The sequence below is a fragment of the Lissotriton vulgaris genome, chromosome 9, assembly GCF_964263255.1.
Source record: "Lissotriton vulgaris chromosome 9, aLisVul1.2, whole genome shotgun sequence".
NCBI classification, from domain to species: Eukaryota; Metazoa; Chordata; class Amphibia; order Caudata; family Salamandridae; genus Lissotriton; species Lissotriton vulgaris.
The window spans coordinates 177,354,023-177,370,284 of record NC_141697.1 but is presented as its reverse complement, the minus strand read 5'-3'; the positions used below and the strand labels follow the sequence as shown (position 1 = coordinate 177,370,284).

The window sequence follows — 16,262 nt, the reverse complement described above, 5'->3', positions numbered from 1 at the left end:
TAGTGAGTCATGTAGGTCATTAATATATAGAATAAAAAGAAGGGGTGCTGGAACGCACCCTTGTCCAACTCCTCTATCAATTTTGATGTCATTTGATACGTCCCCGTCCTGGCTGATCCTCACCCGGGAATGCAGATCTCTGAGCAAATACGCTAAAAGGTGGACTAGGGCTTCTTCAAGGCCTTGTTCTAAAAGAATAGACCATGATCGTGACCTGTTGAGGAGGTCGAACGCAGAAGTAAGGTCCATAAAGGCGAGATATACAAGTATTTTTTTGCAACAGTGTACTTGACAATAATCAAATTTAGGTTTAGGCACTGTTCCACCGTGCCTACTTTACTTCTAAACCCCAGTTGGCACGGCCTTAAAATCTTATCTCCCTCGGCCCATGACCTTATCTTGTTATAGAGAATCCTACCCAGAATTTTCAGGGTGTTATCAATGAGGGAGATAGGTCTGTAACAGCTGGGGTTAGAACGATCACCTTTTTAAAAAAATGGGTACAATAATACTCATGGACCACGTACTCTGAATTGTAGCACAAGTGAAATTATTAAAAACATTCAATAAAAGAGGCACCCAAAAATCTGGTTAGTTTTTAATAAGATCGATGGCCAACCCATCAGGGCCCGGGCTTCGTTACCCAAACTTTGTTGGATTGCATTCTCCACTTGTAGCAAAGTTATATCAATTGGGTTAGGCGCAAGATATTCATATGAATCCTCCTGTCCAATTGGGACCGAGTAGATTTTGGAAAAATGAGCCACCCAAAAGTTGCTAGATATATTGCAACTAATAGCGGTCAGGGGATGTCCCAATGTCCAAAGCTTTTTAACTGCCGCCCAAAAGCCATTTTCGTTTTTTAAAGATGCACTACACACTAAGCTATCCCAATGATTCTTTGGGATTTCATCTTTCCTTCGTGTAATTACTGTCTTGTAATGGTGTCTCAGAGATTTAACAAGAGCCCGGTCTCTAGGGGTTATTGACAGTGTCTTGCGGAGCTTCCTGTTAGCTAATGAGTAGTCTCTATCAAACCATCTTGATCCTGTTCGAGGTTTCGTAGTAGGCCTTGACAACAACTGTTTAGTACCCTCACACAGTTGGGTAAAAGCACCGATTACATCCGGGTTATGGTCTTTAAATGTCAACTGTCGACAAGTGGCGAGTAAGCAGTTAACATATTTTCAATACCCCGCCAAACTAATCTCAAATTATCTGTGGAGGGTAACAAGTTCATAGCGCCACACTCCTTATTGTTTACGAGCTTAGGAGCAATTTTCAATATTAGTCTAATAGGATTGTGGTCGCCATGACCTCAGCACTTAAACAGTCTTCTAAGATGGAGGAAATAAAAACATAATCAATAGTAGAGGCACAACTCCTTAATGGATCACCTTACAGAGCACTGGAAAACATGCACTGCTCTATTAGAGCGCGTGCAATGCCTGAATAACAAATATATACATATATGGCTAACTGTTGGCCTGGCTCCTAAAGATAGAGCAGGGGTAACTGCACAATCCACTATACACAGTAAAAAGAAATAATATCTTTAAGGAGTAGTGTGGCCCAGACATGTGCAGATGGTCATGCTCTTTTTAGAAGTGGCCCATCTTCCCACTATCTCATTAGAAGACCAAGAAGAACTTGATATGGATATTATACATAATGAGATCAATAGAGTGACTGGTTTGCTGACAAGTAGTAAGACTCCTGGTGCAGATTGTCTGCAGTTGGCATTTTAGAAAGCCATGTGCAGTTACTGACTCCCCGCCTGCTGAAGTTACACAATGGTGGGCTGGGATGGCTCCATCCCTCTCTCCCCTTCTCGACAGCGGAGGCTCTCTTAGCAGAGGTTCCTGAACTTGATACGGATACAGTTGAAAGTTGAAAAAGCTTTTATTGTTCGATTATTTAAAATCATTACAATATGCTAACAATGTAAAAATAGTTATCAAAAGAACGACATAAGTTATATTCCCTAATTTTTTTTTCCAGTCAGTTCAGCATAAAACCTTCAGTAAAATGTCATATTCTAACTATGTAGTTTAAAAACAAGATGCATTAATTTTTCCAGTCCTACAGTTTTCTTTTTGCGGCTCTGCATTTGCGGACAGTCCTACACTAATTAGGTCTGTGAATTTCCCCAGCCGTGCTGCTGTTTGACTTGCTGTAGACGAAAAACACAAGTCTGAAATTTCGCAGCATCGGTTGAGGCCCTGAGCTCTACAGATTGGAATGACCAAACAATGCCTCTCACTGGCTAACTATGGGCAGCAACACAACAAATGATATCAGGATTCCTGGTGGTAATCACAAAGTCTGCATGCTATTGATTTATCTACATAGGCCCAGCTTGGATTGAACTCCACTATGGGTAATGCCAGGAGCCTCATACAAGTGATCTTTTTTCGAGTTTGAACAGATAGTGCTTGCTCAAGATAGGGCTGTGCTTTTCCCACTTTATAAGAGGCATCCAGTGAGGAGAGATTTTGGTGATGATGCAGACTAACGAGATCTCTTGCGAATGATATTTGCTTTACCTGTCAGTTCACTGTTCTTTTCCATACTGCAATTGAAATATTCGTATTGGCCAGGTTTTGCACCTCTATTTCCAGCAATTGGTTGGCTACTGCCAGTTGCGCTTGCCATGGGGATCCGCTTTCTTCGAAGATGGGTTTAATTTGCGCTTTCAATGCTGATCCCGGGGCTTGCAAGGTGCTAATGTAATATTTTATTGTGTCTCCCAGGCAAGAGATGTCGGGGAGAGAAAGCCCCAGCTCCAGCCTTACTCTGGTTCTCCTGGCCTGTCGTGGGATGCCCAGCACTTTCTTATATGCGGCAATTTGAAAACTCATATAAAAGTTGGTAAGGGCTCCGGGGAAGATTAAATGGCCATAATTGACTGAGGGCACTATTTTTGCTTTTAAGACTTACAAGATGGATTCCGTGGATGGGCTGTGTAATTTATGGATACAGTGGTTGTTCCTTGGTATTATGCAACTGATAAGGTAAAAGCATCCCTGCCTGCAAGGTCCATACTGCAAGGATGATATCCGGTAGCTGGAGGGTCCAGTAGGCTACCACAGGGATGTCTGCAAGTTCCACTCCTGTTCGCAAACACTATGGAATCATTGCATAACATGAGTGCCTCAAGCACAGTCAATTTCTCTGGAACTCCGTATATATATCCCTTTATGTGGGCAACATCCTTTTTAGGTTTCGCTGGGGGACGGAGCCGTTAGGCTCCTCCTCCAGAGAAATCTATTGAGTACAGTAAGGCACTCTGGAACACGCCCCCCGTCCCATTGGCTAGCTCCATAAATGGAGCCTAGCCATTGGACGAGGGGCCTGTCCATCAATGCCGGACCAGACACGGGGGCGTTCCCGAGATTCTTTGGCTTTTGCCGACGTCACGCGACGCCGGGAACGCCCCCGAGTCTCCTCCGGCCGGGCCGTGCTTGCTGCTGTCCTGCCTTGTGTCCCTCCTCCCACCGTCCCCACGTTTCCCGCCTCCCTCCCGCCGTCCGTTCCTCTCGTGTCCTTTCCCGCCCCCTGTGTCCTCTCCCGCCCCCTCCCGCCGTCCGTTCCTCTCGTGTCCTTTCCCGCCCCCCTCCCGCCCCCTGTGTCCTCTCCCGCCCCCTCCCGCCGTCCGTTCCTCTCCCGCCCCCCCCTGTCCTCGTAGGTGCTTGTTACTTTTCTATTGGTTTAGGGACGGCGTGACGGTGTCCGGGCTCCGAGCCTTGGTCTCGCGCCCCTCATGTTACTAAGGCAGGCTAGACAGGAGGGGTTGGCTCGAGCTCTGCTATGGGCGGGGTGTTAGAAAGAAAGAGGGCGTGGTTAGCTCCAGAGGGTTGGGTGAAGGATCTGGCCCGGCGCGAGGCGCTCACAGTTAAGAGTCTCATCGAACGTCCGGAGTAGTTGCACGAGGCAGTGGGAGGCGATTTGCACGGTGTGCGCGTGGTAGCCTGCTGTCCTGCCTTGTGTCCCTCCTCCCGCCGTCCCCACGTTTCCCGCCTCCCTCCCGCCGTCCGTTCCTCTCGTGTCCTTTCCCGCCCCCCTCCCGCCCCCTGTGTCCTCTCCCGCCCCCTCCCGCCGTCCTTTCCTCTCGTGTCCTTTCCCGCCCCCCTCCCGCCCCCTGTGTCCTCTCCCGCCCCCTCCCGCCGTCCGTTCCTCTCCCGCCCCCCCTGCGCCCCCGCCTCCCCCCTGCCCGCCACCAGCCCACGGCGGCGGCCGCAGCTTCTCCTCGGCGGCCCCGGCCCCCTTCCCGTCCCAGGAGGGCAAGAACTTCATGTGGGCCCGGTACAACGAGATGAAGCGGCTGGTGCAAGGTGAGTCCCCCCAACCTCACGTGGGTCACTCTTCAGGGTGGGCAAGGGTCGGTCCGGGCGGGGAAGGGAGGGGTCTGCCAGTGGATGGGGGGCCAGGGGCTCCTTGCACGCTTTGTTGATCCCAAGTAATTCATGGAAGAAAGCTGCGGACTGCACCCGATTAGGTGCTGTGGTTTACGTCCAGGGGGTCAGTTCCATGCTTCAGGATATACACGAGGTACATTTGCATACAGTGAATCTAAATGGGAAATGTTGCATACTCAGTGGTTACCATGGAAATGTGGAGATACTGCAACCTTTGTAAATCGATGTTGGATAACATTGCCATAAAACAGTTTAGACTATAGCACTCCGACGTGCAGTTACGAAGGGAAAGGTGGCAGGCAGTGTGTAGAAAATTCAAAGTGTGCTACAAAGTGTTTGTGTCTCATGAGGTTCTTTAAAAATTGTCTATACTATAAATGAATTCTGCAGTGGAAGCTACCAAAATGAGACTTTTTACTGTTAGTAAACTGTGCTGCTTTGTTGTCTGTGTTCTCTTTTAGTGTTCTAGATACTAAATAAACTCATAATTAGCTCTTCATTTTGTGTTGCCATAGAAATGGAATCTTTGCAAAATGGCAGATGCCAGCAGGGGCCTGCCTGCCAAAACTGTCTGTGAGTTAATATGTAATGAACCCCTATTTTTACGTTTTTAGCAGAGCACTGGTTTTAATTCATAGTATTTATGTTCCAGTTTGACATTTCCTGCGTGCTGATCTGTAATCCATCCCAAGCAGAGCTTTAGTGCTGGAGTCCTGCTGCAGAGCATCAACCAGTCGCACTCAGCTCTAAGTGTTAACAGGGATATAGGTGACCCTTAATGTGCAGCTGGCCAGTGTTGCTTGAAAACATTAATACACTCTCTGATTCGAGACAGATCTGCTTTTTTTAGGAGAGCTACACTAATCAAGGCTTGGTCTTCCTAACTTTGTCAGGGGGTTAGGAATGAAAGTTGTATTTTAGTGAAGCTTTGGTTTCGAGAGGCATTTTTGTGTTGATATGGGGGGATATATATAGGCACACACAGTATATGTATTGGTTCATATAACATTTACATTAAATCTAGAAGAGAGGCAACTGGTTTTCTGGTTGACCCGCCATTATTTGTACCAGAGGGGAAGCGGTGACTGGTGGGTCATAATGTGAGAGGTAGGTGCTTCTATTGAGGTTTCCAGATCCTTGGGGGCTGAGTATGGGGATCCACCATGGAAGAAGCTAAGTAACAAATAGGAGCCACTGGGAGAGTCCTAGACTGGGCTTGGATCTTGAGGGCGTGCCAAATTGCACTTTGTCCTTGATTTGATTTAATTATTTTTATATTTTACATATATAATGTCGATAAATCCAATGTTTTCACTTTTTAACCTTTGGTTTTATTGATCTGTAATCTTCTCTTTTTTATTGGGTTTTATACGAATTCATGCCAGCCATCTGTTTTAAACTGTATTCCTGATGTATTGCTGGTTGCATATGCTTTTATGATTGTAAAAAATAGAATACAGCTTTTTGAATGGAATGGAGTCAGCAGTTTTGACATTTAAGAGAACAGGATTATGTAGACTTGGCAGAACAGCAGTAAATGCTTCAAGCATTTCTGACACATCATGTTCTTATCACAGCTGACTAGTGATGTCATCACTAGATTGTAATAGGTAGGAAAAATAGAGACTGGATTCTTTAGATGGACTGCAAGCTCTCATGTATAGTAGTGTTACTACACTGTCCTTAAATGTGCAGCTTTAGTATGCATGTTCTCTCTCATAGCAGCTTGACAGGTGCTATCAGAGCTAGACATGTCCTATTCTTTTCTATTCACATTGTTATTCTGAATCACTCAGACCTCAAGAAAGCACAACGTTGGTTCTCCGATGACGTAAAATTTAAGAAACTTGCTCTGCGTCAAGCTGAACATAGCCTTCGTCAAGAGCAGTGGCTTCAAAGGACAGCCCGGATGGGGGTAGGCGAGGGCGACATGCCCTGCCCTTCACAGTCCATGGGGTGCCTGCCATCCAGAGATAGGCAGGGAACGGTAGCCTTCATACCACAACTGCCGCTACAGGAGAGAGAAAACTGGACACTATTATCAAATCTACTTGAAATGCCTGTTGACTCAACCCCAGACGGATCTTTTCTTTGGGAGTCCGACCTCTCGCCCGTTTGTCCTCCGCCGGCCTCTGCCACAAATATTTGGCTGTTTTTCACTTTTCTCTGGCGCCCGTGAAGCCTGCGCCTATTGGTAGATTAATCATTCTTTTCGAAGAAATTCGCCCCTGGGCGCATTTCTTAAATGTTTCCCAACCTTAGGGCACACAGAGGCAGCCGGCTCACGAGCGTGCATGTGCGCAGGCCGCTCTCACAACAGGGTGTGCCAGTACTAGCCTGGATCAGGGGTACGAGATTGCGTGAAGATACAAGCTGAGGTGAGCAGTAACCCCCCCCCCCAAACCCCTCACCCCATGTCCCCCCCCCCCCCGTCGGAGCTGGGATCGAGAGCCTGCGGGCGTGCGGTCTAAGTGTGGAGTGGGCTAAGGAACTGCTTCTGGAGGCCACACGAGCGCCTCGTTGTGCAGTGAATAAATAACATATAAAGAGCCTGGGCCTACGTGAGGTGCACTGGTCCTGCCAGCAGGGGGAGTCTGGAGCTGGTGACTGCCGCCGCTGCAGTGAAGGCGGGCCCCTGTGTACCCAGTCCCGGAGGTAGTGAGTGCGGCGCGGCCTAGCCCCAGTTAATGGTGGCAGAGGCGGATGCAGGCCGGGTGCGGGCGGCGTCCCGTGAGCTGCAGAAAGGTGATAGGGGGCGTGGGTGGTGCCGGAATTCACTGCGTGCGGCTCTTGGAATTATGCTCTGGGGCTCTGTGTGTGGGCGTCTGGCTCTGTGTGGGCGTCTGGCTCTGTGTGGGCGTCTGGCTCTGTGTGGGCGTCTGGCTCTGTGTGGGCGTCTGGCTCTGTGTGGGCGTCTGGCTCTGTGTGGGCGTCTGGCTCTGTGTGGGCGTCTGGCTCTGTGTGGGCGTCTGGCTCTGTGTGTGTGTGTCTGGCTCTGTGTGTGTGTGTCTGGCTCTGTGTGTGTGTGTCTGGCTCTGTGTGTGTGTCTGGCTCTGTGTGTGTGTGTCTGGCTGTGTGTGTGTGTGTCTGGCTGTGTGTGTGTGTGTCTGGCTGTGTGTGTGTGTGTCTGGCTGTGTGTGTGTGTGTCTGGCTCTGTGTGTGTGTGTCTGGCTCTGTGTGTGTGTGTCTGGCTCTGTGTGTGTGTGTCCGACTGCGTGTGTGTGTGTGTGTGTGTGTATTTGTGTGTGGGGCTCTGTGTGTGAGCAATGCCAATAGCTCTAACTTTTCCAAAGGCGAAACCATTGCATTGTAAATGCTTGTTTATCTCTATGACCCGTCACAAGATCTTCCCAGGACTGTACTGCTAGAACAATTTACTGAAATGTAAGGCCCAATCAATCAACTGGTTCAAATCATGATTGTACCCTTTGCATAAAAACAACCAATCACATTTATCTACTACCTCAAATGTACGACCTGAATGAGTGTAGGATGTTTAAATAACTTGGTATAAATCTATACCACGCAGAACAGGGTGTGTACGAGTGCAACCTTCTGAAAATGGTGTCCAAGATTGCGATGCTTCCAGGATTACTTTACTGGTTCTTGAATTTGGCAATGGTACCTCCTGCAGGTATGTTGCACATGCTGCACATGCTCCTATTAGACCTACTGCGCAATGTGAGTAGATGAAGAGTAGCCATTGTCGTGTAGTTCCTTTAAACCTATATACGGGCTGTGCGTTTCGACAACATATACTGTAGGATAGGAGTTGGAATGATTCTGGACACCCCTACCGGATATGTCAGCCTGTATACCAGCTAGCTCACTGTACCACGAGAAACCCCTCTTACCAAGGTGAGAATAGTTCTTGGCAACTATCGAACATGACAACCCTGATCCCTCAGAATCGGGGAAACAGTGTACTTTTCGCTCAGTCACACGTGCTCAGCAAGATACTCAGAATCATCAGTGGGGATGTTTCTCAATAAGGATTTATTGAACCAGCTTCATTCTAGTGTAAAATTGGTGTGCTCAAACAACCATTAGACAAATATAAATGATATTAAGCACTTACAGAGTAAAAGGATGGTAGATTTCTGCCATTGTGCTAAACAATGAATACATGCAAGTATATAAAATACATGAGAGTAAAAATGTGTACTCCTACGATGGGTCCCTAACTAGATGTACCTAAGTGTACCTAGCATGTATGTGGGTGTAAAGCCAAGAATCCCTCTAGGATAAAGTCACCCTATTACCCAAAGTGCGAGACTGTGGGACCCCGTCTTAGTCTCGAAATGGACACCTCATAAGGGATGTCAGACCACTGCGAGCTGGAGTGTCTGCGTGCAGGAGCCTCAGCGTCTCGCATCAGTGTGTCGGCATGGAAGTCCTTTTCTCCTCCGCCTATCTCAGCAAGAAATGAATTATATTTAAGTTGGACAAGGTGTGGTGAAGTGATGTCATTAGTAATAGGTATCAGAACACCTCTATAGGAGATATATGGAACTACCACGTACGTAACTGTTGTTTTGTATATAAAGTATTTGTTGGTATGGTGTTTTGGGGTGGTATATCGCCCTGATCTCAATGAAATATGTAAAATAATTATTGTTTTATATCGTGGTAATATGTCTAGATATAGCAATGTGCACAAAGTGAGTATTATTATAGTTCAGTTGTGCTATTATTGTTTTTTAATTGTTTTATATTTGTTTTGTTAGATATACGGTTTGAACTAAAGGAAGAATATTATTTATTCAAGTCCTGAAGAAGGTGGCATTATCAAGTTGGTCCCACCGAAACGCGTCAACGCATATTATCTTTGTTAACCCCTTCCATGCGGCCGCGATTCCCCTGGTGTGCTGTAAACAACACGAACAGGGGCGGGCTGTGACGAACCCCAGCCGTCATCAGCACACGAGCACCGTAGTGCATGACGGCTGGGGTTCGTCATCAGCATGGAAGGGGTTAAATTCGAATTGGGACAAGAAACACCGAGGCCAGATTTTACTGCCCCTTGTCTTGTTTATAACTATCTAAAATTGACCTTGTAAAGGCACAGTTGACTTGCCTTTATGATCCTTCCATGCAATACATAGGTCTCGCCATTATTATGTACGGTTTCATGTAGGATATTTGTATGGGAAAATGTGTTTGTCCTTCAGAACTAGAGTGAGTCTAGTGAAATGTTTTTATGATATATTGAATCTAATGACTTGACATTGTGATTTTTTATCTTGATATTTTATTACATTTAGTTTTTTAATTTTTGTTTCACTGTATTCCTTATGGAGGTGTTCCAAGTATATAAAACATTAATTTGACAGTATTGTGATTGAATGGAGTGAATTGAATTGAAATTGGTGTGTCCAAAGGGAATCTTTTTATTTGCATGTCAATATAGGTGCTCTGTCTCTGGACTGTTTGAGCCCCTCTCGCTATTTTCAAAGAATACCATGTACCCATAAGTTATGCAAAACCTTAACCTCACTTTACAGCCAGCTATTATATCGACAAGTAAAACCATGTCCCCCCTGATCTATGCCTCTGGCCCATGGAATCTAAGACAGCAAGTCCTGGGCTTGGAAGCACAGTAAATAAAGTTGAGGTGCAGGTTTGTGACATTTCTTCCTTCCTAAAAAAAGTTCATTCATCTGCTTTTGTTCTTGGGGAACATTTTTTGATTTTGACTAAGAGGAATGGCACCTTATGGAAATGGCTACACCATTCAGGAATCAAGAAGGATTCAACCCCCTGATTAAGGTATTCTTGTGTCTGGGAGTTTATTTCTTGTGCTGTTGTCTTATTTTAACTCCAATGGAGGGTGGTGCAAAATATACCTTTATGCTGGGTACTTGTTGTACAGGCAGCACTAGATGTTTTGCTAATATTCATGGCTGCAATGTCTTAAAAGTAACTAAGATTTGTGATTGTGGGAGCCAAGCTGCACTAGGCTTGACTTTCTGCTCTATTCATAACCTCATGGAAAATTACAAGATAATCAAACAAAGCATTAATGAGATCAAGGAGAATATGCATGTAAATTCGAGACTGCAGGAGGCGGAGCTACGTGGGCACCAAAGATCGCCTCATAGGCCTGTAGCTCCCGGTGACCCGCGCCTTGCCCTCTACCATCCTGATGCGCCTTTGAGGGGCTGACCTGGTGGTGTGCAAGTGGTGTCGCTCTGGGCCCGTGGCGTGATGGTGGGCGGGAGCGGCACGCCCGTGAAGTCTGGGCCTCCGCCGCCGTGGACCAGAGTGGATAGGCGGCCAGCGCCGGAGTTGTCAACATCGGTGGCGCTGACCGTAAGTTCCCGGCCATGCCTCATCCTGTATTTGAAGACTCGACCGGAGAAACCTGGGCGCCTGCGGCGGGGCTCCGGCCGATGCGAGGTGCCTGGTGGGGGCCGAGTGGCAGCTCGGAAGTGTGGCTGCTCCCCTGGCCGAATCTAATTGAAGTGGTGCGATCCGGGGGCCCGGGCGATTGCGGGTCCCTCCTGATCGTCATTGTACTCGTGGGGGCCGCCTGTGGATTGCTGCACCTCGGGACCAGACTTGGCCCCCCCCCTGCCGGCCGTAGTGAAGACTGCATGGCCATATTGCACTGCGCTCTGGAGACCCTGCTTCTGACCGGTCCAGGTTGTGTGGGGCGGCGAGCTAGAGGCCGAAAGACACCTGGGCTGAAACGCCTATGGCCACAGTTAAGGCCCATATTTATAATTGGGGACTCCTTAGCCTCTTGCCGCCCGTCTGACTGCTTGGAGGATCCGGATAATGCGGAGGGTGCGGCGGTGGACAGAGAGACCCGAGCTGTCGCCTGAGCTCGTGCCACGGAGACCTCCTTAAAGACCCGAGGTGCTGGATGCTCACATCCTGTGGACCTCTGGGGATTGTGGTACGGTTGCATCATGTCCTCTGCTGCGCCCCACTTGACCGGGTAAGACTGGCGGTTGACTGGATTCTAGTGTTGGGTGCTCCCTGTGCTGAGAGGCTGTTCGCAGACACTATCCCTCTTGTCGTATGTATTTGACCCACATCCAAGGCTTCTATACTGCTGTTTGAGGGTGGGCTGATCTAGAGGACCCACGTAGTGACCTGAAGTACCTGAGACACCTACCTGACCAGTCTGATGAGAGATCCGTTAAGTGGAGGCCGAACTATTCGGTGAGGGGCTGGAGTGCTGCGAGCGGTGGTCGCGACAGGGGTGCTTATCTAGAAAACGTCTTGCAATTAGTTCACTTCCTCCCTGTGGGATGTCTGCCTCAAGACACTAATGTTGGTGAGAGTGGCAAAGGTACCCCTACGCACTGTAGATGCAAAGGTGGACGAAAGATCATTATTTTGAGGAGACAGGGGGCCATCATCTTCACAAGGTAGAGGTTGGAGGCCTACACCCTTTATCAGCGAACTCCTAATTTTCAGATAGCAGACAGACCTTCTTGATCCTCTTTTCAGTGCTCTGACAGCTATGGTCTGGATTTTAAAGCATTTTGAGAACAGTGCTGACCCAGGAATCAACAATGAAGGGTTTTTAAATGTTGATATACACTGACAACCTCAGATTCCAATACGAAACACTTAATGGGGAAACATGCTGAGCGGGTAGCTGTTAAAACACTCAATGTCTATGGCCTCAACATGAACTGTGATCAACAGTGATGGTACATTTTTATTTGAATGGCCCAGTGTTCGATTGGGCCCCACTAGATGAGTGAAGTAATCATCTCTACTAGCCCTTTTGCAGTGGTCAGGCCCAAAGAAAGAGTGCTCAGTTACTTCCTCCAGAAGCACTCTTCAGACAAGCTTACGGTTTCACAATTTCTTTGCGTGGTGTCTCCACATAAGTCACACTCCTCAATGATGTAAAGATCAGGCAGACAACCACAGAAAAAGCAATCATCTGAAAAAAACATGAATTTGCTAGTGAAGATTTTAATTCAGACACAGTTGCTTACAAAACCCATTGTGTTCAGGGACATTTTCACTTGTCACAATTCACTTCCATTTGATTCTGGTAAACCATACAGATAATTCTTCTTCCGATAGGCATGTTTTAACAAGATTATTTTGCAAAACAAAATTTGTATTGAGAAAGCTCTGTGGTCACATACATAGGGAGATATTCTAATTTATTTTGCCACCATTCTACTCAACAAATACAAACACTTATTAGTTGCCCAGCCATCACTTATTGCCTCACCTACAATAAAATGCTTGGTATAATGCTACCCTCCACTACCTTCCTCATGCTCGCTTTGCAAATTAACATTTTGTGTTCCGACACTCTTTGCCGCCCTTGTGGCACCTTTTCCCCCGAGACACATCGATTTCTTGTTTGCCGCTACATGTAATCTTCAAAAGTTTTGCTTTTTTCCAAGAAAAACAAAAAATGCAGAATCTTTAAATGTGGCATTTTTGTATTACCTTAACATGACAACATGTTTTATGTTTAACTGTACAGTTCTATGGACCTCCTAAATGAATAAAGCTAGCAAGTCTTACCTGTAGTTTACTGTTGCTCTGGCTGCAGATTCCAATAATGTCAATGGTATTGTCAGCTGAATGCTGGGAACTAACGGATTTGCTTGTTCAAATGCATTCCCAAAGAGGTCCAAACTTTCAAGAGATAATTTTTGAAAACTTTGAGGCAAAAAAGGAAGTTGGTTGCGGGCTGCTGACAGGAAACGGAGCTTAGAGAGCAGCCCGAACTTGAACGGAATCCGTATAAGCTCGTTGTCATCTAATTTTAAGTGAACAAGTTCCTGCAACTGGCAAAACTGAATGGGAAGTGCTTTAAGTTTGTTCTGACTGAGATCTAAGCACTGCAGAGACTTCTGTAATGTAGATACACACAATGCTACTGGAAAAGACTCTAAATGATTGTTATGCAAGTTCAATTCCTGGAGGCAGGTAAGATCTCCAATTGTTGCAGGCAGTTTTTTGATGTGGTTGTGGCTCAGATCAAGTTTTCGAAGTTTTTTAAGACAAAGCATTCGCATGTCAATTCTTGCAAGCTTGCAGTAAGAGGTCTGAAGGTGTTCCAAGGAGTAGGGGAAGCTTGTGGTTAGAGGGTAATCTCTTTTGGATGTAATGATCATTTTGGTTCTAGGCTTTTCTATTTCGGAGGTCTTTGCTGGTGTAAGTGAAGATAGAGGTAACGATTCAACATCACATCCTTGGTTTGCCAGTCTTACTGCAGAAAGGAAGGTCTTCAAAATGTTGGCATTTGCCTAAAAATAAGAGCACACGTTCTAAGTTGAAATATATTCTTAAACGTCAATGTTACATGAACAGTGGCATGATAATAGGTAGAACAGCATCAAACAGCTAATCCAGATCATGTTTTAAAAAACCCTATTATTAATCTACATATGCTACCACTCAGAGCTGGGCTAAGTGCCTGCAGCTCCCCTCCATCACATGGAGGCACAAATCAAGTGCAGCATTAAAATAGGTGCGTACATCTTCCTCACCTAGACACATCTTCTGTTAAGTCCAATATTGGGGGGGGGGGGGGCGAGGGGTGTGTGTGTGTGTATGTATATGTATATATACATATGTATATATATACACACCTGCTTTCATCTTAGGAGTGGGCTGAGATATATATATTTGTTTTTTTTTTTTACTGAAAACCCGAAAGGTTACAGGGACGTTACAGTTCGGCTCAGATTCTACACATGGAAAACAATAGAAATTCAGTAGTTCTAGTTACCTGAGCTAACTATAACTTATGTCCCTGCAATGCACTGCTTATGACATCATATATTACATCACTCATGACATGGTCAGTGACTTCACTGACGACATCTCAAATGACATCACTGGTGACATCATCCAACAAAGTAAACTTAAAATACATAAAATACCATTTATATATTAATTTTTAAAAATAAGAAACAAGTGAGAGATATACAGCACAGAGCTCACTGTAACCTTAACTTCTACACTCACTTATTACGTAAGCGACAGTTCTCAGCGTATAGTCCAGTCTTTTCTAAACCCTACTCTAAACACTAGGGGCCAGAGTAAAACGGCGATCTCTATAGGCTAGTGTATTGCAAACCACACCACCACCATTCGTGAACCTGGAAAGTGGTTTTAGTGCAAATGCTCACAAATCACTGCCACACACAACCAGTAGAGAGGTCTTAGCGGATGACCCACTAGTAAAATTATTCTTTATCCTGGAGAAAGGTGTGAGCAGAAAGGTGAATCTGTTGTAAATGTCTGCTTCATTGAGCCATCACCCTACAGCAGGGTTTCCCAAAGTCGGTCCTGGAGGGCCGAATCCAGGCCATATTTTGAAGAGAACTACATTTATCAAAATGGGGATTTGCAAAAAATCTGACATTGATTCGGTCCTCCAGGACGGACTCTGGAGCACCCTGCCTTAGAGAAAGGTCTTAGTGAACAGATTAATTTATTACACTCTACTACTGCAATCATTAATCACAAAGGAGAGAGGTCTAAGGAAACTCGTCAGTATGTCATAAAACAACTATACTCAGCCATCACTGTGGAATGAAGTCTCAATGAACCAGCTTAGAATGTTGCAAAGCACTACCATATACATACATCAGCAGCGGACGTATCAGTGTAGAGGTTAGTACACCTGCTTTAAAAACAGGATTATAGATCAGATATCATATGATAGAAATAGTATCACTCATTAGTACTACAGAAAGAATATTAATTTAACTTGAGCTGAAGCTTGGTATACATCTTCAATTTTGAGAAACTTTTATGAAACGCACTCACTGGATGAGGTCATCAGGGATGTCAATGATCATGTTATGAGTGATCTAATACACAAGGTCATAAGCCGTGCGTTGCGGGGCATAAGTTATAGTTAGCTCAGGGAACTAGAACTGCATTTCGGCTTTAGGATCAGCCTTCATCAGCGCCCAAGTCTCCAGGTAGCTTCCAAACACATGGACTGAATTCTGCCTCCCTCTTATTGGTAGAGGGTCCGCCCCGCCTCCCTGATGTAATCTGCTCACTTGTAGTCAGTCCACAAGGTGTTCGTGAACTACAACACCCAGGATGCCTCTTGATGTTCCCAGGTAAGTGCTGCATGGGGGGATATACACATCACAATGAATCGCGGAAATGTCACAGCAGTTCATGTGTTTTGAGAGCAAAATTCCTGTTTGTTAACGGAAAGAAGCGCACCTCCTCGGGTCCCCAAACTGCCTCACCGTAGACCTCGGGATTCCATTCGGTAGGGGAAACTATGACAGTGCATGCCACCCAGCGCGCGGCTGTATAACCGCGCTACTACTTTCATTCTTCCCCAAAGTCCATGGTGGGTTCCTGACCTTCCAATAACTCGGAAAACAACAGCTGCGGAGGCAGCAAAGCCAGTGATGTCGGGAACCAGCTTGCGAGGCAGGGATCTCTGTAACGTGTCGCTGGCTGACACGAAAAACATGAACACAAACTCCTTCTTCCGAATGAGCAGAGACCACGCAGGGGAACACTTTGGAGGCACACTTTATTTCGTATTTGGCGAATGTATTTCGGCTTTAGGATCAGCCTTCATCAGCGCCCAAGTCTCCAGGTAGCTTCCAAACACATGGACTGAATTCTGCCTCCCTCTTATTGGTAGAGGGTCCATATATATATAATATATATATATATAGCTATAACCATCAGGTCACTGCACTTTACCAGGCGTCTTTTTTTTTTTGCGGCGAACAAGTCCATCCTCAACCAAATCAGCAGCCCTCCAGATTATGTTTATAATGGCAATATGCTTGGCCCCCATAGCAGTGCCCGTTACGATAGCTATAACCATCAGGTCACTGCACTTTACCAGGCGTCTTTTTTTTTTTT

The 16,262-nt window shown here is 46.1% G+C and overlaps 1 protein-coding gene across 2 annotated transcripts in view; it reads right to left on the bottom strand.

Annotated features, from left to right (window-relative positions):
* The window catches only part of LRR1 (leucine rich repeat protein 1), a 38,587-nt gene that overhangs the window by 11,558 nt on the left and 10,767 nt on the right, over positions 1-16,262 (bottom strand). For both annotated transcript variants that reach the window (XM_086937279.1, XM_086937280.1), the window contains exon 3: positions 12,927-13,654. In XM_086937279.1, coding sequence (XP_086793405.1) covers positions 12,927-13,654 — 728 coding nt within the window. The remainder of the gene's footprint in view (positions 1-12,926; positions 13,655-16,262) is intronic.